This window comes from Pseudophryne corroboree, chromosome 6 (assembly GCF_028390025.1).
Source record: "Pseudophryne corroboree isolate aPseCor3 chromosome 6, aPseCor3.hap2, whole genome shotgun sequence".
In the NCBI taxonomy this organism is placed as follows: Eukaryota; Metazoa; Chordata; class Amphibia; order Anura; family Myobatrachidae; genus Pseudophryne; species Pseudophryne corroboree.
The window spans coordinates 590534695-590557580 of NC_086449.1; the positions used below are offsets into that span (position 1 = coordinate 590534695).

The 22886-nt window shown below is 46.6% G+C and overlaps 1 protein-coding gene across 3 annotated transcripts in view; it reads left to right on the top strand.

Moving 5' to 3' along the window:
• Positions 1-22886, top strand: part of LOC134933046 (uncharacterized WD repeat-containing protein alr2800-like) — a 182106-nt gene that overhangs the window by 147217 nt on the left and 12003 nt on the right. For all 3 annotated transcript variants that reach the window (XM_063927991.1, XM_063927990.1, XM_063927992.1), the window contains one exon: positions 20451-20545. In XM_063927991.1, coding sequence (XP_063784061.1) covers positions 20451-20545 — 95 coding nt within the window. The remainder of the gene's footprint in view (positions 1-20450; positions 20546-22886) is intronic.

The following is a 22886-nucleotide window of genomic DNA, read 5'->3' on the forward strand; positions in this document are numbered from 1 at the left end:
CCCGTGACTGGAAAACAGCAGCCTGCGTTTGGACTTATCAAAGAGATAGGCGGCCCATTCTCTCTGTGCATCCAACCATGCTGCATGATCCGATTGGGAGTGTGACTCTATATATACAGATTCCAAATGACGGCAAGCCTGTTCAAGTCTCGCTTCCTCTCTCCTATTAAACGACTTAATGCCAGCAATCCTTTTAATAAAGGTACCTCTGATATAGGCTTTAAAAGCGTCATGCCGGACAACAGGGCAGGAATCAGGGGGGTTGTGACTAAGGAAATCATTCCATTCCGAAATAAGGTCAGACCCTACTCCCATTAAATTCAACCAAAATGGATGCAATTTCCACAGACTAGTGCCCCTATCGTGTGTCGTGGATAACTTTAATAAGATTGGAGAGTGATCTGAAATACCCCTGGACAAATATACAAGGTCGGATATGCTGGGCGACAAACTCGGGGAAATAAGGCATAAATCTATCCGAGACAGTGTGTGGTGAGCAGCGGACTGACAAGAATAATGAGCCATGGTCGGATTTCGCAGCCTCCAGATGTCCATCCAGCCAAGTTCAGTGACAAGCTTCGCAAAGGGGGTTGGTGCAGAGGGGAGAGAAGTAGATTCTCGGGATTCCCTCCAACGGTCAATAGACAGGTCCATGACATTGTTGAAGTCACCCATACTAATAACTGGTGTGTCGGGGGATTGAGCAACAAAGTCAGCTGCCTTACGCAAGACTTCACTGTTATAAGGAGTGGGGATGTATATAGCCAAAATATGATACAGTGTGTGATGTATAACAGCCCATAAAAAAACATACCGACCATGAGTGTCCACCCTACTATCCTCCAAGTGAAAGTGTACCGATTTCTTAATCAAAACCGATACCCCTCTGGCGCTGGAGGAAAAAGTGGAATGATAAGCCCATCCCACCCAGGGTCTCTTAAGGGCCATAACCTTGCTTCCCCATAAGTGAGTTTCAGATAGACATATTACATCAGCTTGATATTTTTGAAGTTGTTTCAAAACAAGTGAGCGCTTTATTTTGTCGTTTAAACCACGGACATTCCAACCCACCAGTCTAATCACATCCTTCTCCGTAACTTCAGCGCTAGAACCCATATCGTGGACCACATTGCATGGATACAAGGAGAAAAACAAAATGCATAAAAAAAACAGTGTATGAGAAATATGAAGCATAGCAAACCAGATCACAATATAACACCCTCTTGCATAGAAAACCCGACAAGCATCGGGAAGCCGAGGCCGAACACCCTTCAAATGTGACACCTGAAAAACCAAGCAATTCCACAGCAGCTTGACAGAATGACCATTCTTTCTTGTAAAGAAAAAAAAACAACAACAATTAAACATCCCATCCCACACACACCAAGTATAGCCAGCAAACAACCTAGTGGCATAGCTGTTCCCTAATGAAAACTAAAACTAAACTAAATTGGATCGAACTGAACCAATTAGAAAACTGTGGGACTAAATCCCTAGGCTATCTACAGCAAGGAGCTCCCGCACATCGAACCAAGCGAGAGTAGCAGCCTGATGCTGAATAGAGGAGAAAGAAGAAAAAAAAGAAAAAAAACACACACACAACACACAGATAATTATCACATATTTGCCCTAAAAGTAAAGACATTTAAAACTGTAGGCTGTATACGTAAAGAGTGAACACTAGTCAACATCGCCTGAACCAATACAAGTTAATTCGGGAGCCGGAGGTCTCCGCTCCAGCCAAGCCTCCACATCTTTCGGACTGGAGAAGAAATGCGTGGTATCGTTGAATATAACCCTCAGACGAGCTGGAAACAACATTGAGTTTTGGCTATTCCGATCCCGGAGTTTACGCTTGACAAGTGAAAACTGGGCACGAGACTTCTGAACCTCGAGGGCAAAGTCCGGAAAGACTGAGATCGTGTGGTTGTCAAATAGTAACGGGCCTTGGAGTTGAGCCAGACGGAGTATAGTGTCCCTATCTTTAAAATGAAGAAGACTGGCAATAAATGTCCGAGCAGGAGCGCCAGGTGGAGGAGGTTGTGATGGAAGACAATGCGCCCTTTCTACTGCGAATTGCGTGCTGAAGACTTCACGTGTGAATACCTAAATCAGCCAGTCCTCAAAGAATTTCTCCGGTGACGTTCCCTCCGCCCTCTCAGGCAGCCCGACCAGGCGAACATTATTCCGCCGAAGCCTGTCTTCTATATCGGATAATTTAGCATGTGCCGACGACAATTGCGTGGACAGGTCGTCCACCCTGCTTTTAAGTGGAGAGGTAGTATCCTCCAGATCTGAGATGCGATGTTCTGTCTCACTCACTCTTTCACGGATCTTTTGGAGATCTTGGCGAAGGAAGGAGATGTCTATCTGAACAAGCTCAATTTTGTCGGAGACACGCTGCTCAGAGGCAGCAATAGCCTGTATTATTTTCTGCATGGAATGCATTGAGTCAGACTGGGTCAAATCATCACTCTCAGAATGCGGTGAAGAGTTGCGAGCAGTTGAGGGAGTAGATTGGGAGGAGGAGGATTCCCTTGCATATTTCTGCAGTTTAGCAGCCGCTCCTGTTTTCCCCATTGTGGTAGCCAATACGGGGCACAGGACTAGTGCAGGATACAGTGGGATCCAGGTGAAATGAAAGAATAAAATAAATAAATAAATAATAATAAAATAAAAAAAAAAGGGTATGGAGGAGCAGCAGTAATATAGCACTTGTCTGCGGAGGTGAACAGACGCAGCGCCAGTGCAGTGGGAAGTAAACCGATGCAGTCTCTGCAATTATCGAGCAGGGTGGTCAGGCAGGATAATAATATAATCTTATGCCGAAGCACTACGTCCAATTCGGCCAATAACTATGGCAGGTGCACAATCCCTAACAGCTGAGGTGTAAAAACAGGGTAGCACAGTGGAACAATGCAGCAGAGTACCTCAGAGCACGGAGCCACAGCAGGCAGATGCACCACAGTCACACTGAGCCACAGCAGCCGAGCACGGCCAGCAGGTCTGGAAGCACTCCCCCACAGTGGCAAGCGTGGTATGCACGGAGAAGGAGCAGGCTGAAGGGCGCAGGCAGCGGAGGGTCCCCCAGCAGCGGTGAGGATGTTTCCCCGGAAGCACCACGCGGCGGGAGGTCGGCGCCTACCCCGGAGGCGCACCGAACAGGGACTCAGCGGGGCGCCAGCAACAAGGGAGGAAGGAGCGGAGGGGGCAGCAGGAGGACGTCCAGGCACCGCAGCCGTGAGTCGGAGGCAAGCCGCCAGGGAGTGTAGGGCAGACAGGCAGACGTCCCGCTCCACACGGGCAAGATGGCCGCTGAGATCAGTGCCGGGGCACAGCAGGCAACAATCCACTTTCCCACAGCGTCAGCACGGGTCTGCGGGCAGGTGTCCGTGGACCCAGAGACTCACCAACGGATAGGGTTTAAATAGGGTTACTTTTAAGTAGGCAGCATCAGGCAATAAACGGATGTGAAACGGATTTTGTGTGGGAGCTTACAAGCTATGCTCCTACTCCATGCTGCGCCAAAGCTCCGCCCCCCCTTGTTGCTGCATTTTGACATTGCGTACTGCTACCAAGTTTATTGTCGGTGAGCACTCCCAAATCTTTTTCAACTACTTTTATCCCTACTTTTTCCTCATTTAGTTTATAGGCTGCCTGATTGTTCTTAGTCCCAAAGTGCATAACTTTAAATTTGTCTGTATTGAACCTCATTCTCCATTTATCCGCCCAGACCTCAAGTCTAGATAAGTCATTCTGTAGAGACTCAATATCCTTGTCTGAATTAATTACTCTATATAGCTTAGTATCATCTGCGAAAATTGATACTGTGCTTTCCAGTCCCTCTCCTAGGTCATTAATGAATATGTTAAACAACAATGGTCCGAGTACTGAACCCTGTGGTATTCCACTGAGAACTGAAGCCCATTCAGAGTACATCCCATTAATCCCCACTCGCTGTTCCCTATTGAACAGCCAATTATTCACCCAAGTACAAATAGGGTGGTCTTCAGGTTGCCGACTGTTGGGATCCCGGTGCATAGTATACCGGCGCCGGAATCCCGCCGAAGGGAGAATAAATAGCATGCCGAGCGCAGCGAGCCCGCAAGGGGCTCATTTGCGCTCGCCACACTGTCGGTATGCCGGCGGTCGTGCTCCCGGCGCCGGTATGCTGGTCGCCGGGAGCCCGGCCGCCGGCATACCATACTACACCCTACAAATAGTGTCCCCTACCCCAAGCTCCCTTAATTTGAGAATTAGGGGTATATTCAATAAGAGCCGAGTCCATTCCGACAAGCTGTTGTCGGAATGGACCCGACAACCCCTATTCAATGGACGGCCAAATCCGACTGTTGGATTTGGCCGTACCGGGGGTTCTGTGCTGCCGCTGCTGCCAGCGGCTGCTGGGTTCGCTGACAGCAGCGGCGAGGGGAGCTGGGCTGCGGGGGGAGCGGCCACGGCGTCCAGCAGAGGTGATGTCTACGGCGGCGGGGGAGGCACTGCAGGGAGAAAGGTGCCTGGCCAGAGGACGGCCATCAAGGTACCTCTCATCCCCGATCCCCTTAGCCCGCCGCACCGCTCCCCATCTCCTCACCTCAATCCGACTTATTTTCAAGTCGGATTGAGTTTGTCGGAAATGGGACTAAAACCTGTCGAGTTTGGCCCCGCTTCCGACAATGCACGCTGATCGCGGCTGAAGCCGCCGATCAGCGTGCATTCCAACAGCATTCCGACAAGTCGGGTTTCCTGACTTGTCGGAAAAAACGGGACCGTAATGAATAGGTCGGAAACCCTTCCGACCTAAAACTGTTGGAAGCTGCCATCTTTCCGACAAGACGGCAGCTTCCGACAGTTATTGAATATACCCCTTATGGGTATATGCAATTGCGGTCGAATTCGCGGCAATTTTCGCCGTTTTTTAATTCGACTCAATTCAACAGGTGAATCCCGGAAGGTGGCTTCCGGAATTCACCATATTCAATGAAAAACGGATTCGCCAGAGTCGCGGGCGAAAATCGGCCGATTTGGCGAATTTTGCCGCGATTTTAAAAAACGGTAAAAAAACGTGAAAAACCCGAAAAAAAAATGGCATGGGGTCCCCCCTCCAAAGCATAACCAGCCTCGGGCTCATCGAGCTGGTCCTGGTTCTAAAAATGCAGGGGAAAAATTGGCCAGGAATCCCCCGTATTTTTAAAACCAGCACCGGGCTCTGCGCCTGGTGCTGGTGCCAAAAATACGGGGGACAAAAAGAGTAGGGGTCCCCCGTATTTTTAACACCAGCATCGGGCTCCACTAGCTGGACAGATAATGCCACAGCCGGGGGTCACTTTTATGCCGTGCCCTGCGGCCGTGGCATTAAATATCCAACTAGTCACCCCTGGCCGGGGTACCCTGGGGGAGTGGGGACCCCTTCAATCATGGGGTCCCCCCCCCCAGCCACCCAAGGGCCAGGGGTGAAGCCCGAGGCTGTCCCCCCCCATCCAATGGGCTGCGGATGGGGGGGCTGATAGCCTTTTGTGATAATAAAAAGATATTGTTTTTTCCAGCAGTACTACAAGTCCCAGCAAGCCTCCCCCGCAAGCTGGTACTTGGAGAACCACAAGTACCAGCATGCGGGAGAAAAACGGGTCCGCTGGTACCTGTAGTACTACTGGGAAAAAAATACCCAAATAAAAACAGGACACACACACCTTGATAGTAAAACTTTATTACACACTACCGACACACACATACTTACCTATGTTGACACGCCGACTGCCACGGTCTCCGACGATCCGAGGGTACCTGTGAAAAAATTATACTCACCTTCCAGCGTCCAGAGATAAATCCACGTCCAGAGAGTAAAATCCACGTACTTGTTTTAAAAAAAAAAAACGCAAATACCCGCTCCATACCGGACTAGAAAGGGGTCCAATGCTTTCACATCAGACCCCTTTCTCCCGAATGCCGGGACATCACGTGACTCCTGTCACTGACGTCCCTTCAGCCAATCAGGAAGCGCTACTTCCGTGGCGCTCACCTGATTGGCTGTGCGCTGTCTGTACTGTGACAGCGCATCGCAAAGCCGCTCCATTACTTTCAATGGTGGGAACTTAGCGGCTAGCGGGGGGGGTCACCCGCCGGTCAGCCGCTGACCGGCGGGTGACCTCACCGCTAGCCGCTAAGTTCCCACCATTGAATATAATGGACTGGGCTGTGCGATGCGCTGTCTGCTCAGACGCACAGAGCCAATCAGATGAGCGCAACGAAGTTGCGCTTCCCGATTGGCTATAGAGACCTTTCTGTGACAGCTGTCACTGACAGGTCTCTCTGCATTCGGGGATAGGGGTCCCATGTGTCAGCATGGGACCCCTTTCAGTCCGGCATGGAGCGGGTGTTCGGTTTGTTTTTTTCTCCAAGTACGTGGATTTATCTCTGGAGCCTGGTTGAGGTGAGTATATTGATCTTTTATTTTCAGGTACCCCTGGATTCTACATGGAGAAGAGGACCGATGTCGGCGTGTGAACATAGGTAAGTATGTGTGTGTCGACGTATGAAATAAAGTTTTACTTTCACGGTGTGTGTGTCCTGTTTTTATTTGGGTATTTTTTTTCCAGTAGTACTACAGGTACCAGCGGGCCCGTTTTTCTCCCGCATGCTGGTACTTGTGGTTCTCCAAGTACCAGCTTGCGGGGGAGGCTTGCTGGGACTTGTAGTACTGCTGGAAAAAACAATATTCTTTTCATGATCACAAAAGGCTATCAGCCCCCCCATCCGCAGCCCATTGGATGGGGGGGGACAGCCTCGGGCTTCACCCCTGGCCCTTGGGTGGCTGGGGGGGGGACCCCTTGATTGAAGGGGTCCCCACTCCCCCAGGGTACCCCGGCCAGGGGTGACTAGTTGGATATTTAATGCCACGGCCGCAGGGCACGGCATAAAAGTGACCCCCGGCTGTGGCATTATCTGTCCAGCTAGTGGAGCCCGATGCTGGTGTTAAAAATACGGGGGACCCCTACGCTTTTTGTCCCCCGTATTTTTGGCACCAGCACCAGGCGCAGAGCCCGGTGCTGGTTTTAAAAATACGGGGGATCCCCTGTCAATTTTTCCCCCCGCATTTTTAGAACCAGGACCAGCTCGAAGAGCCCGAGGCTGGTTATGCTTTGGAGGGGGGACCCCACGCCATTTTTTTTTAGGATTTTACCGTTCCAGCAATAAAAAAAAAATAATAATAATAATAATAATATTTTAAAAAATATATAAATAATATTTGTGCCTCCAAAAAAAAAAAAAAAAAAAAGTACCTAATCCCTTCTAATATAAATAGATCTGCTATTCCCAAAAAAAAAAACACAAAAAAAAACATGTTTAAAATTTTTTTATTTGTTTTCACCCTCCAAAGTGTGGCGGATTGAAAATGACGAATTTGCTGTCTAAAAGCACTGCTGTCGAATTTCCAAACTTGAATTGAATATGCTTTGGTCGAATTGCAGCACTTATATCATTGCAGAAAAGTCGAATTTGCAAAAATTCGAATTTCAAAAAGTCGAATTTTGAAAGTCCGTTTTTTGGTCGGAAAGCACTGAATTGCATAGGCGATTTTTTTTTTTGGTCGAAAATGACCCGAAATTCGACAATTTCGGGAATTCGACCGCAATTGCATATACCCCTTAGTCTCTTATGTGGAACTTTGTCAAAGGCCTTAGCAAAGTCCAAAAAGATCACATCCACTGCATAACCCTGATCAATATTATCGCTCACTTTCTCGTAAAAGCTTATTAAGTTAGTTTGACAGGATCTGTCCTTCACAAAACCATGCTGATTCCTAGTAATAACCTTAGAGGTATCCAAGTACTCAAGTATGCTGTCCCTTAATATACCTTCTAGTAATTTCCCTACTATAGATGTCACACTTACCAGTCTATAGTTACCAGGGTGAGTTTTTATACCCTTTTTAAATATTGGGACTACCTCTGCTATACGCCAGTTCTTTGGTATCGTTTCTGATCTGATTGACTCCCTGAAAATCAAATATAGGGGTCTCGATATCTATACATTAAGTTCCATAAGAACCCGGGGGTGGAGTCCATCAGGCCCAGGATATTTATTTATCTTAATTTTACTTAGTCTTTCCCGGACTACATCCTCGTTTAACCAAATACCTAGCATCGGGTCGTTTTCATAGCTATGTTATGCTCTGCTCTCGTCAACCTGTCCTCATTCATGAATACTGATGAAAAGAATTTATTAAATAAATCCACTTTATCCCTATCATCATTAATCAAGACATCCAACTCGCCCTTTAAAGGCCCAATATTCTCCCTTTTTAACCTTTTTCCATTTATGTACTTAAAGAACTTTTTGGGGTTTGTTATATTCTCCTTTGCGATTTGTTTTTTGTTTTCTATTTTTGCTGCTCTGATTTCTTTTTTGCATTTTTTGTTACATTCCTTGTAGAACTGGAATGATTCCACCGTTCCGTCAGACTTCAATGCTTTGAAAGCACGCCTTTTTTTATCCATTTGTTTCTTGACCCACTTATTAAGCCACATCGGGTTGAATGTCCTACTCCTGTTTTTGTTGACTATGGGAATATACAAATGAGTGTACTTATTGAGCGTAGTTGTAAAAATATCCCACATTTCACACATTATTGAATGTGATCATATTGTGACCGCTATTTCCTAGGGTCTCCCCTACTTATTAGTATTTGATATTATTTCCTCATTATTAGTTAGTACTAGGTCCAATATAGCCCTATGACTAGTTGGTTCCCAATTACCTGGGACAAGTAGTGATCTTTTAGCATGTTTAAGAACCTATTACCCCTAGTTGTATTTACTGTTTCGGTGTTCCAGTTTATGTCTGTGTAATTAAAGTCCCCAATAATAATGACGTCCCCCATGCCTGCAGCTTTTTCGATTTGCTGCCAGAGTAGTAATTCGTCAGACACACTAATATCAGTTTATAGTATGTCCCTATTATAAGTTTCTTTGTATCTTTACCCCCACTCGAAATCTCAACCCACAATGACTGCACGTTATCTCCAGTCCCCTTGTAAATGACTTACTTTAAATACAGTTTTAAGAAAGGTTTAACATATAGACAAACACCCCCTTCCTTTTTAGTAGTCCTATCTCTCCTGAAGAGGGTGTACCCCTCCATGTTTGCCGCCCAGTCGTGTGAAATGTCCCAACATGTCTCTGTAATGCCTATTATATCATATTGGTCATTAAGTGCAATGGTTTGTAATTCCCCCATTGCACTTGTTAGGCTTCTTGCATTTGTAATCATACATTTAAGTTTGGTAATTCCCTGATCCGTGAGTTTTGTTGTGGATAACGTTTCCTTAGGAATCTGAGTGTCCCTTAAATTACCATCGCTGACTATTTTTCTCCTTCCCCCCTCTCCACCCTCATTATACTTTATACATCCCATTTTTCTTTGCTCTCTAGTTGTCCCACTAATTCTTTCTAATCCCACCCACCAGGCACCTAGTTTAAAATCTCCTGCAATCTTCTAACCATCCTTCCCCCACAGCACTGCTGCCCCCTGCTCATTCAGGTGCATCCATCGCAACAAAAAATATGGCGCCTGACTGAGAAGTCTGCCCAGTCTTCTAAGAACACAAACCCCTCTTTACTGCACCAGTCCCTGAGCCACACATTTACCTCCCTAATCTCCCTCTGCCTCCCTGGACTAGCGCGTGACACTGGTAATATTTCAGAGAATATTACCTTAGATGTCCTTGCCTTTAATTTTTGGCCTAGATCCCTATAATCTTTCTTAAGAACATCCCACCTACCACGACTTTGTCGTTGGTGCCATTCAAGACCGCCGGGTCGTTCTCAGCCCCTCCCAACAATCTTTCTACCCGGTCCACAATGTGCCATACATACCCAAGCACCCGGGAGACAACAGACTGTTTGGCGATCACGGTCCCGGTAGCAGATTGTCCTGTCTGTTCTCCTGATAATAGAATTCCCTAACACCACAATCTGGCTCTGTACCTCACTTTCTTTTGTTCCCTTTGTCCTGGAGGGACTGCTCCTCCGGTTACTAGAGGGAACGGTCTCCTCCAGTGCCGTCATTTCCTCACTGTCCTCCCCAGAATCTTTGTCCAGTCGGGTGAATTTATTGGGGTTTGGCAGATCGGAGATGTCCTGTCTCCCCCTCTTCTTCCGTCTAACCGTGACCCAGCTAGCTACCTGATTATCCTCGTCCTCGTCTACCGGTGGCCCCCCCTGCAACTACTCCACCATTCTATCTAAGCTCTGCTCGAGATTGTGAATCTCCCTCAGTCGCATAACGGTTTGCTCTAGATCAGTTACCTAGGCTTCCAGGGCAACCGTTTGCATACACCTCATGCAGATGTATTCACACTGGGCCGGTTGCTCCAGGTGTGCATACATCTTGCACGACATGCACTGAGTGAGATCCTCAATCACGGCCACCCCCATTTTGTTTAAGGAAAAAAAAAAACCTCTAACTCCCTGTACCTTTAGAAAAACAATACCGTACAATTCAACGATAATAGGATTTTGGTACCTACCAGGTAAATCCTTTTCTTTGAATCCATAGGGGGCACTGGAGTACTCTTGGGATATGGACGGCTTCCACCGGAAGAAGGCACTGAATAAATTAATTTTTGAGACTACTCCTCCCCTCCATATCCTGCAGCACTTCAGTGTTTTTTACTGAGCCGAACAGGATCGATAGAGAGATTGACAAAAGGAGAATTACATATAGTCTCACAGACAACAATAAAGTTGACACAACGTAACAGACAACTAAACAGTTGACACCATAACTGATTAACCCTTGTTAAATTTAAACCAGTCGTGAAAGTGTGTTACCATAAGAACCACTGGACTCCTAAAACAGGTAAACTGCTCTGGGTGGGCGTCCAGTGCCCCCTATGGATTCAAAGAAAAGGATTTACCTGGTAGGTACCAAAATCCTATTTTCTTTTTCATCCACTAGGGGTCACTGGAGTACTCTTGGGATGTACCAAAGTCTCCTCCGTGGCGGGAGAGCTGTTTGGCACCTGTAACACTAAACGGCCAAAGCTAGATGCTGCTGCCGCGAACGTATCAAACTTGTAAAAGCGCACAAACGTGTGCACTGACGACCAAGTAGCCGCACGGCAAAGCTGTGTCGTAGAAGCCCCACGACTCGCTGCCCATGACGTCCCCACAGAACGTGTGGAATGAGCTGTTACTGAAGTAGGTGGCTGTAACTTAGCATAAAGGTAAGCCTGACGTATAGTCAGTTTGATCCATCTGGATAAGGTCTGCTTAGAGGCTGGCCAACCCCTCTTAGCTGCGTCATAGAGAACAAACAACGTATCTGTCTTACGCACAGTAGACGTTCGGGAAACATAGATACGCAATGCGCGAACCACATCCAACGTTCCAGAGTCTCCTGTTAACACAGGAACTACTATTGGTTGATTGATGTGAAAAGACGACACTACCTTTGGTAGAAAAGCGGGATTCGTCCGAAGTTCCGCTCTGTCATCATGAAAAATTAAATACGGTGACTTGCATGACAAGGCACCCAAATCTGAAACACGCTTAGCCGAAGCTAAGGCTAAAAGAAAAATCGTTTTCCAAGTGAGAAATTTAATATCCACTTGTTGTAAGGGTTCAAAGTAATCGGACTGTAAGAAATCTAAAACCAGATTCAAGTCCCATGGTGCTGTAGGTGGAATGAAAGGAGGCTGTATCCTCTTTACACCCTGTAGAAACGTATGTATTGACTGCAACGAGGCCAATTTCCTTTGAAAATAAATTGACAACGCAGATACCTGCACCTTCAATGTGGAAAGACGTAGTCCTCCATCTAACCCCATTTGTAAAAATAACAAAAGACGGGATAATTTAAAAGACGATGTCGGAAATTTCCGAGCTTCACACCAACCTATATAAGTACGCCAAATTCTATAATAATGAGCTGCCGTAACCGGCTTCCTAGCTCGTACCATGGTTGGTATAACAGACTCAGGAATGCCCTCTTTCCTTAAGATGGCCTTTTCAACAGCCACCCCGTCAAACGCAGCCGCGCTAAATCGGGGTAAAGGAACGGACCCTGTTGTAACAGGTCCGGACGTAGTGGGAGTGGCCACGGATCGTCTGCGAGTAACCCGAGGAGATCCGAGAACCAAGCCCTCCGAGGCCAATGAGGCGCTATTAGAATGACTGTGACGAACCCTCTCTTGATCCGTTTTAGCACCAACGGGAGCAGCGGAAACGGTGGAAACAGATACACAAGGCTGTATGGCCACGTGGCTGTGAGAGCATCCACCGCCACTGCCCCTGGATCTCTTGTTCTGGACACATATCTTGACACCTGATGATTGTGGCGGGATGCCATTAGATCCACCTGAGGGTAACCCCACTTCTGGATCAACATCTGAAATACTTCTGGATTCAATGCCCACTCTCCTGGATGAAAATCCCGACGACTGAGAAAATCTGCCTCCCAGTTGTCCACTCCAGGAATGAACACTGCCGATAATATCACCTGGTGATATTCGGCCCATCTGAGGATCCGAGCTACTTCCCGCATAGCCATGCGGCTTCTCGTTCCTCCTTGTTTGTTTATATATGCGACTGCCGTCGCGTTGTCTGACTGCACCTGAACAGTCTGAAAACGAAACATGTACACCGCTTGTCTTAGAGCATTGTAAATCGCCCTGAGTTCCAGAACATTTATGGATAGCGATCTTTCGTGATCCGCCCAGAGGCCCTGGAGCCGATAACTCTGAACTACAGCTCCCCAACCTCTGAGACTTGCGTCTGTTGTCAGAATTATCCAATTCGCGACGCCGAATCGTCTCCCTGCAGATAGATTGTGTATTTTTAACCACCAGAGAAGAGACACCCTGACTTGTGGTGACAACCTCACCCTGTGGTGCAGCTGCAGATGTGATCCCGACCACTGTGCTAACACCTCCAGTTGAAACGGACGTGAGTGAAATCTTCCGAACTGAAGTGCTTCGAAAGCCGCCACCATTGTGCCTAGAAGGCGAATGCACAAATGTACTGAGACTGTGCGTGGCTTGAGCACTAATTGCACCAGATGACGAATGCCCTGTACTTTCTGTTGTGGCAGGTAAACCCTTTGTTTTACTGTATCGAGAATCATCCCTAGGAATTGAAGTCGTTGACACGGAATTAGATGTGATTTCTTTAAACTGACTATCCAACCGTGCTGAACTAGTACATTGTACGTTAGTAAGGCATGTTGGAGAAGCAATTGTTGAGACGGAGCCTTTATGAGTAGATCGTCTAAATACGGAACAATTATTACCCCTAGGGACCTGAGATGAGCTGTCATCACGGACATTACCTTGGTGAATACCCGAGGCGCTGATGAGAGGCCAAACGGTAGAGCCTGAAATTGGTAATGGTCTCGTCTTATCGCAAACCTTAAGAAACTCTGGTGAGGTGGCCAAATCGGAATGTGCAAATACGCATCCTTGAGATCTAGTGCAATCATGAATTCCTGTGGCTCTAACCCTGCAATTACTGACCTGAGAGATTCCATCTTGAATCTGTGGTAAGTGACGTAATGATTGAGACCTTTTAGGTTCAATATTGGCCTGACTGAGCCATCTGGTTTTGGTACCAGAAACAGACTGGAATAATAACCCTGCCCCTGTTCCTGCACAGGGACCGGAATTATCACTGCAGCATTCAGCAGAGACTGAATGGCAACCTGCAGAACTGCTTTCTTGTCGTCCGACACAGGCAGTCCTGTCGTGAAAAATCTTCCTGTCGGAAGATAATCGAACTCTATTTTGTAACCCTCTAATACTAAATTGTGGATCCACCCATCTGTGGACGTCTGCAGCCACGCCCCCTGAAAGCTCTGAAGGCGTGCTCCCACAATTGGAGATCCGAGATGGGCTGGGAGCCCGTCATGCCACTGGTTTGTTAGTGGTCTTGGTGTCTTGACGACGTGCATTGGATTGTCGGGCACTACGTCCCCGACCTCTTCTGCCCGGCGTGACTGCTCCTCCCTGCCCACGAAAGGGCTGAGTTCTAAAGGATTTGAACGCCGGACCAGAATATTTCCGTTTAGGTATAGTTGTAGGCGATGGAAGAAAAACAGACTTCCCTCCAGTAGCCTCAGAAATCCATTTGTCCAATTCAGGACCAAAAAGTTTCTCGCCATCATAAGGCAATGCCTCTATACCTTTTTTAACCTCCGTCTCCGCCTGCCACGAACGCAGCCAAAGTGCTCGTCGTACTGTGACTAGCGATGAGGACAGGCGAGAAGTAAGCTGACAGACGTCAGTAGAAGCTGTACATAGATATTCAGCAGCTTCCCAGATTTGATCCGCGAGAAGTATAAGATGATCATCTTGCAGAGCCGACTTGAGCTCTTTTATCCATACCATTAAAGCTTTAGTAACCCAAATGCCAACCAACCCAGGTCTTAACAGCACTCCAGTTGCTGTGTACATGGACCTTAGCATAGCCTCTATTTTACGATCTGCAGGGTCTTTAAGCGTAGTAGCAGTTGGGACTGGTATGGTTAACTTCCTCGTAAGTTTAGATACGGATGAATCCACCAAAGGTGGGTTCTCCCATGTAGCTGTCATGGCCTCTGGAAACGGGTAACTCGATTTAAATCTACGAGGAATAGAAAACCGTTTGTCCGGATTTTTCCGTGACTCCAGTAACATTTTATTAAGAGATTCCGAGATAGGGAAACACATCGGAGATCTCTGTCGTTTAGTAAAGACTACCTCATCATTCGTCAGTGGCTCCTCAGTTTCCGTAAACTCCAGCGACTGACGAACTGCTCTGATGAGATTGTCAATACCTGGGCTGTCAAAGTCGTCACCTTCTGACTGTTGTTCTATTTCGCCCTCCTCGTACTCCTGTTCAGTGAGGTCTAGTATCCCAGAGACAGGAAAATTAGTAGGAAAAGGAAACTTATCTTTTCCACTCAAGGTGGACTTATGACCAGTTTGAGACTCCCCAGGTAACTCAAATGGTCTCATCTTAAACTCAGATCTTGCCGCCTCTCTTTCTTCACGAGAGGCGGCCAGTTCTGATTGTAAACCAACTAATACATCTGCAAGTAAAGCCCATGGCGGGTCCTGAGATGCCTTTACTTCTGGAATGGAAATCGTATTTATGGCTGTATTAACAACACATGCTGTACATGTGGTGGATCCATCAGGCAACACACTCTTACAGACATGACATGACAAATGTTTCTTAGATTTTGCTGGTGTCTTACTCATTATGAAGACAGACAATACAAACTCCACACAGACAGACTGCACGACTCAGTAATAACACCAAAGTTCCTGGTATATATCTAGGCAAGTGCAGTGCCTGCCAGAAATACGAAAACTGACCCCAAAATTCCTCTAGTACCACTCTTAGCCGAGATGTAAAAATAGGAAACCTGGAACAGACAGGAGAACATTTAAACATATTAAGCATTTCTTGCACTGCCAAATACTGTTAAAGTCTCCCCCCCCCCACTCCCACGACCTCCGTGTACAGCACCGGGTCTGGGCCTGTGGAAGTTTTGCAAAGGGCCGAGTGAGCGGCCTGTCTATAGACCCCGGACAACGGAACTCCTCGGCTGCTGCGGGCGGATGGCGGAAGCAAAGAGCGTGCTGCATGGAGCCGTGGAGCGGCCCATGCACACGTGCTCCCGCCCGCCACACACAGCATAACGGCGTGTCTGTGTAGCCAAGCAGCGCTGCTGCTGCGCAGGGAGCAGCGGTCTTTTAGGATGCTGGGAGCCGGAGAGTGAGAGCGCGCCGCATGGACCGTGAAGCGGCCCATGTACACGCGCTCCGGGCAGCGGTGAGTACCCAACAATCCCCAACAGTGGAGCGGCAGCAAGCGCTGACCGCCCCAACCCAACATACCTGGACCGTGACAAAAGTCTATGACGGGGCCTTCATCCAAGCTCCGTCCAGCTTTCCTGCAGGCAGCCTGCAAGTGGAGTGAGGGAGCTCTTTACAGAGAGGTCCGACACTCACGGCTACTCAGCCGCTTCCACTGTCCCTGACCCACGCCTGTTAGAAGGGGGGAAAGGACGTGGAAATTGAAGAAAAAAAAAAAAACTTAGAAAAAAAATCCAATACTTTGTGGATGAGCTCCACTATGCCTTCTAACTGTGTCGAGCACAGAAAAAACACTGGAGTGCTGCAGGATATGGAGGGGAGGAGTAGTCTCAAAAATTAATTTATTCAGTGCCTTCTTCCGGTGGAAGCCGTCCATATCCCAAGAGTACTCCAGTGACCCCTAGTGGATGAAAAAGAAATGGGCTATGCAATACAATACAAACAGTACAGACTGTGGCTGTGGAGGGAAACAATTTGCAACACAGTAAAGTAAGTGGTAATGCAATGTATAAAAGATGTATCAATAGAAAACCGTCAATAAAATAGTCAATACAATAATAAATATGATACTTGCGTGTCCGGGAGGAGTCACGACCACCTGCAGCACCTACTTACTGCTACTTGCTCCCCCTGGGTTGGCGCTTTCCAGCAGCCTTGCTCCAGCCTCAGCCTCAGTCAGCCCCTGCCGCTTCCACTCTCCCAGCACCTTGCTCTGCTGTTCCTGCCGCTGCCTGCGGTCAACCCCGCTGATTGGACCGCTTTTTTTCCGGCTCCCCCCTGGTGCCTGGCTTGCTCCTCGGCTCGGATCCCGGCTCGCTCGTGCACGCGCGCACCCTCGTGTGCGTCACTTCCGCTTCCGCTCTCAGCCTGCACAGCCACTTCCGCCCACAGCGCTCATCTCTCACAGGGTCAGCACGCTCGTCCTCCTCTAACTGCTAGCACGCTCATCCCCTTTAAAAGGCCGACACGACAGTGGTCGACACGCAAATGGTCGACACATGTTTTTGGTGTTTTCTTAACAGTTGCTTGACTTACTATCCATGTGGACATCTATTGGGAATAGTAACCTTGCCTGAAGCGTGGGGAGTGAAGCGGCCCCGCAAGTGTACATGTTTGGGGCTCAGAATGATTTACCAATGGACACAATACCGACAGTCATAATCCCAACAGCCATTGACCACAGCCAAAATACCGTCATTCATAATGCCGACATATTTAGAATACCGGCATTTGAAATGCAGACATGAGTTTTTCTGGGGGGAGGGGTGTTTTGGGTGTCCATGTCGACATAGGTCGACATGGACACCGTGTAAGTGTACCGCCTTCCCTCGCATGGCTCACTGCGCTCGCCATGCTTCAGGCATGGTGCATCGCTGCGCTCGGCACAATATTATATTCCCCCTCCAGGTCCTCTGGGATGGTAAAGTATGAAGTCTATTTTGGGGCAAAAATTCCTTTAAAACGCATGTTGGCATTTTACATGTCGGCATTTCTAATGTCAGTATTCTGACTATGTCGACATTTTGATCATGTCGGCATAATGAATGTCAGTATTTTAACCGTGTCGGTATTTTGACTGTCGGTCAATGGCTGTCGGGATTATGACCGTCAGTATTGTGTCCGTTGGTAAATCAGCTACTACCCCATGTTTGCACTGATGGTGGTCATATTATATGAAATATAGAAGATTTGGCCAAAAAAAAAAATGTGTCGACCACTGTCATGTCAACCTTTTATCTGTTGACCTTTTGTAACTGTTGACCTTATCTGACGTTTTTTTAAAGGGGCAATCACTTACAAGGCAAAACCCCTTTAAAAAAAAAAAATGTCCGAGTTCGGCCGGCGTTACATCCCGCCGTTTGTACCTATTAATCTATTGCATGTCGACCATTTTGTATCATTCTATTTATTCTCACCCTTATTGAATATAGCCTATTGCAGGCATTCCCAACCACGGTCCTCAAGGCACACCAACAGTGCAGGTTTTAGTGATATCCAGGCTGCAGCACAGATGGTTAAATCAAAAGAACTGAGCTACTAATTAAGTCACCTGTGCTGAAGCCTGGATATCACTAAAACCTGCACTGTTATAGGCCCTACACACTGGCCGATTTTCTGAAAGATATGAACGATCTCGTTCATAAATGAACGAGAACTCGTTCATATCTTTCAGTGTGGAGACTCCAGCGATGAACGATGCGCGGCCCCGCGCTCGTTCATCGCTGGTCTCCCGTCGGCTGTGCATGCAGGCCAATATGGACGATCTCGTCCATATTTGCCTGCACTTCAATGCAGCCGCGTGACGGGGGGAGTGAAGAAACTTCACTCCCCCCGTCACTGCCCCCCCGCCGCCGGGTCGCTCGTCGGCCGTTTCGGCCGTCGGGCACCTCGGCGGCGCATCGTCAAATGAGTGTGCCCCTTAGTGTGCCTTGAGGACCGTGGTTGGGAATGCCTGGCCTATTGTATGTTTACTTTTTAACTTATAAAGTGCTATTCAGAAAAGTCGTTGTGCGCCTAAGCTTAATAAAAAGAAGCAAGATAAACACTATTGCATTCTCGTTGTACTCTCTGCAAGTGATTTGTCTTGGCAAATATTGATCCCCCTCAAGCCAGGAGCCTAATGCTGGCAATACACACTGCAATATCTAATTCAGTATAGAACTATTGGCCTGATACCGCAATGTCTGAATAATGATCCCGACCCATGAGATCACATGAAAATGCTGTTTAGAGTGCACAAATAAAAATAAATTTTTCTATCACCCTCAATCGTATAATGATCTTACAATTAATTTGTGCTCAATGAATTCACTGAAATACTTTTTAATTAAATTAAACAGGCCACTTCATGGAAAACATTTCAGTGCTAAGTTTGGCAGCAAACAGATATTTCCTGTGTGTTTATGACTAGGTCTGGTTGACATCCATACTTTTACTATAATAAGAATAGCTTTAGGGTTGCAGTTCAGCCATATGAAACATGGCAAATATACTGTATGCATAGCAGGAGGTTTCAGTTCAATAGAGCTACAGTGTCTATATAGACAGTCAGTAGGTCAGCACCAAACGGTCGACATAAGTTAGGTGGACCTGGTCAAAGGTTGACACATGAAAGGGTCGACATGGAAAAGATCAACACAAAAAAGGTCGACAAGGCATTTTTTTATTTTATGGGTGTCGTTTTCACTGTCAGAGCACAGGGAACCCCAATTTCTGCACGTGTCCCCTCGCATGGCTCGCTTTGCTTGCCATGCTTCAGACAAGGTGCCTCGCCCCGCTATTCCAAATCGTAGTCCACATAGATGGTAAAGTATGCAAAAGTTGAGAAAAATGTAAACATTAAAAACACTTGTGTCGACCATATGCTGTGTCATGTCAACCATTTGCACCTTTCGACCTTTTGTAACTGTCTTCCATAAGCACCGTTGACCATTTACAGGTCGACCTATTGACTATGTCAACCTTTTGACCATGTCGACCTAATGCATGTCGACCATTTGGTGTTGACCTATTGACTGTCTGTCTAGACACTGTAGACCTATAGACAGCATAGCAGGATTAGTACTAGCAATTAAATGCTGTGCTTAGTAGCTAGCATGTTAGTCCTTGTGTGACGTTAGGGTCTATTTATCATTCCATATTTGCGGCATATCCCCCGAAAACAGGTGTTACCCACAAATATTACTGTAAGTACCACCAGAATGTAAAAAGGAAGGACTGCAGTAATCTCCGATATCTGTCATGGTCCTCCATTTACGACAGCAGACGCAGTCCCCATAGGTTTCTATAGGGGTAGGGGAAGCTGTCAGATTTACCAAGCATCAGTTTGGCACCTGCAGCTAATGCCATCTGAAGGTGGTGTTAGCCGCTGTAATCTATAGGCTACAATCTGTAAAGATTACCGGGAGAGGTGCAGTTGTGCTGAAAATCCTGATAGAGTGAAGAGGCCGCTAATGCGATCAACTCACTTCTAATACATCCTGGGTACAGGTGGCACTCGTCATACCAGCTGTTGGGATCCCAGCGCACAGCATACCGGCGCTGGGATCCCGACCGCCGGCATACCGACAACTTTTCTCCCTCTTGGGGTGTCCACGACACCCCTGGAGGGAGAATAAATAGCATGGCGAGCACAGCAAGCTCGCAAGGGGCTCTTTTGCGCTCACCCCGCTGCCAGGATTCCGGTGTCGGTATGCTGGGCGCCGAGATCCCGACAGCCGGCAAATCGTAGTACACCCCCTGGGTACAGGCTACTTTCTGAGCACCTGTCCCTGTATGTGATTGTGATAGATTCAAGGTTATTATGGACGTATGTTTATATATGTAAAAATAAAACGAAATAGATTAGGAAATACATTTTCACTTTTGAAACTTGAGTGAATTTAAGAAAGACTGGAGTAAAAGGTGACATTATCTGAAAAGAGCATTGTCTTGGATTTCTAATTCTCAAATAACTCTACTATATACAGTACTCCAGTTTTATTCATTCTACTTTCAGAAATGTCCCATGTAGTGTTTTATCAATACTTTTATGTTCTATGACTGTTTTCATGCTACTGTTTAATTTTGTGCTTCTTATTGCACGGGCCAGGTTTCACCTGTAAGAAGGTATTGGCTGGTCATTTTAAAGCTGTCACTGCTCTGGCCTTGGTTGGGAAGAAAAGTGACTTCTCCACGGTGTACTTGGTGGGTATACCGTGCATAGCTATCAGTATAATAACCATGTGTCCACAACCTACAACCATGTTTTTATAAAGTACCAGGGGATACAGTAAGTGCAGGATATATTCTCATTTGACAAATTCATGGAATCTATTGTGCTGTGCTTACAAAAATGGGGGGCCTATTTCTTAGTTATCGGGTTTTAAACCTGATGATTATAATTTCTTATCACTGCTTATCGCACCATTAAGAATTTATGTACCGCTGGGATGTATTAAGAAACACATGCAGTGACAGGGGATCCATACAATGTGATCGCTAATGCAGTCACTTTACTCTCTGTTGCGGCACACTTGACATGCTACTGTGCATGCATGGTCATCATACTGCGCATGTGCGAGCGATCTTTTACCGGGGAGGGATCCTATGGACCCCTCTCCCGGTAAAATGTGCTATCTGTATCTTATAGACTACAATGGATAACGCTGTCTAAATATGGCGTTAGTTACTGGGACTAAGCTCCAGAATGCTTTATAGCATGGGGCGGCTACTGCATTCGAAACAAGGGAACCTCAGCAGATATTGCCTCAGAACTCCCCTCATACATCCTGGGGATGTTTAACATTTTATAGACAGTTTCAGGAGATTTCCTGTATAATTAGTTTAAGTTTTTTTGGCTGTATTTAGAGTTTGGCTGCATCAGACTAATGCACTAAGGGTGGATGTATCAAATAGTCAAAAGAGGACTAGTGGAGAAATTGTCCATAGCAACCTACCAGCTTCATGCTATTATTTATCTTCCACATGCTATAAAATGATAGCTAGAATCTGATTGGTTGCTATTGGCAACTTTTCCACCTGTCATCTTTAGAAAATTTGATACATCTTCCCCTATGTAATATAGCCTTCTGTCATTCCACCTTGTACCCATACACCAGAAGGTGCGCTATCTGGTCCTGATGAGCTAAAGCAAATATCACCCCTCTTTTCTGTCCATCATCCCATCTACTACACTGCTTATATAAAATATTATGGGGGAGGGATGATGTTACAGGAGACTCATTGTGCGAACCTGAATATTGGCATTGGCATTTATGAAAAAAGTTATAATTTGCATGAATTTACCATTACAAATAAGTCACTTGACTATGATAACTGACCAGGGTAAGCAATAGGATCACATCAATTTAGCAGGTTTATCAGCTGCAGTAAAATCTGTATTTCTTAGAGCAGTGTTTTCATCTGGGTACCCCTAGCAGCCAGGGGCGTTTTAACAGAGGAGGGGGCCTGTGTGCAGACTCCAGCTCCTTCCTCTCTACTGCATATACGCAAGTCTCTGGAAATATGGTGCCTGCCATGTTCTCGCAACTTATCACTACTGCGCATGCCCGACACCCATTTTGCCAGTGATTCTTGCTGCTGTGGCAGTGCCGATGTGGAAATCTGGAAAGTTAAGTAATTAAACATGGGTGCACACACTGCACCCATTGTAGATATGACAATTCTGGCAGCCCATTTGTGTTATTTGCATCAGCGGCTCCTACCTTTTTTAGGTATGGTGGCTGCCACTACTCATGCTGGTGAGGAGAGTCCCATGTCTCAGTGCCTTCACAATGGAGCTGACAGGTGCACAAGTGGCAGCTTGAGTGTATATGCGCAAACATCCAGCTTCTATAGACTGTATGGGCTGCAGCCCATAGAATCCGGATTCGGCTGATGGTTAGGCAAGGAGTGGCTTCCTACAGGAAGCCAGCTCTCCGCTAATCGCAGCCTGGTTTGGCAGTACCGGAGGGAGGCAACACCTCCCAACGGGAGACTGCAACTGGCTCAGATGAGCTCATTAAAGTGGTGGATGTTACGCAGGGGCTGCAGTCCTTTAGCCAATAGGTAAAATCCGCTACTGGTTATTTATACCCCCTACATTGGCACAGAAAAATATTTGTAATGGATATAATTGCCGTTAGATAAAATATTTATGTGCCGCTATATAGAAAAGCAATAAATGTGCTAAAACAAGATTTTAAAAAAAATTATGCAAGAATACAATGGATTTTACATACAGTATATATTTCTCACATATTACAATTTAGGAAAAATATAAAGGTGACCATAAAGCTAACAATTACAGGGTTACCAATCTGTGGACTTTTTAACTTTAATGATTACATTTTCTTACAATTATTATTTTGAACCAATTAGAAACTAGTAATATTCTGACATTCGGGGAAACTGCTTCAGAAATGGTCTGGTCACTTTTGTGCGGGAAACACCAGTGATGATATCTCTGTATTTTCCTGCCTATTATCAGGGTCCTACTGTGATGCATGGGGGCAGATAGCAGTAGAACACCGCTTTCCATATATGT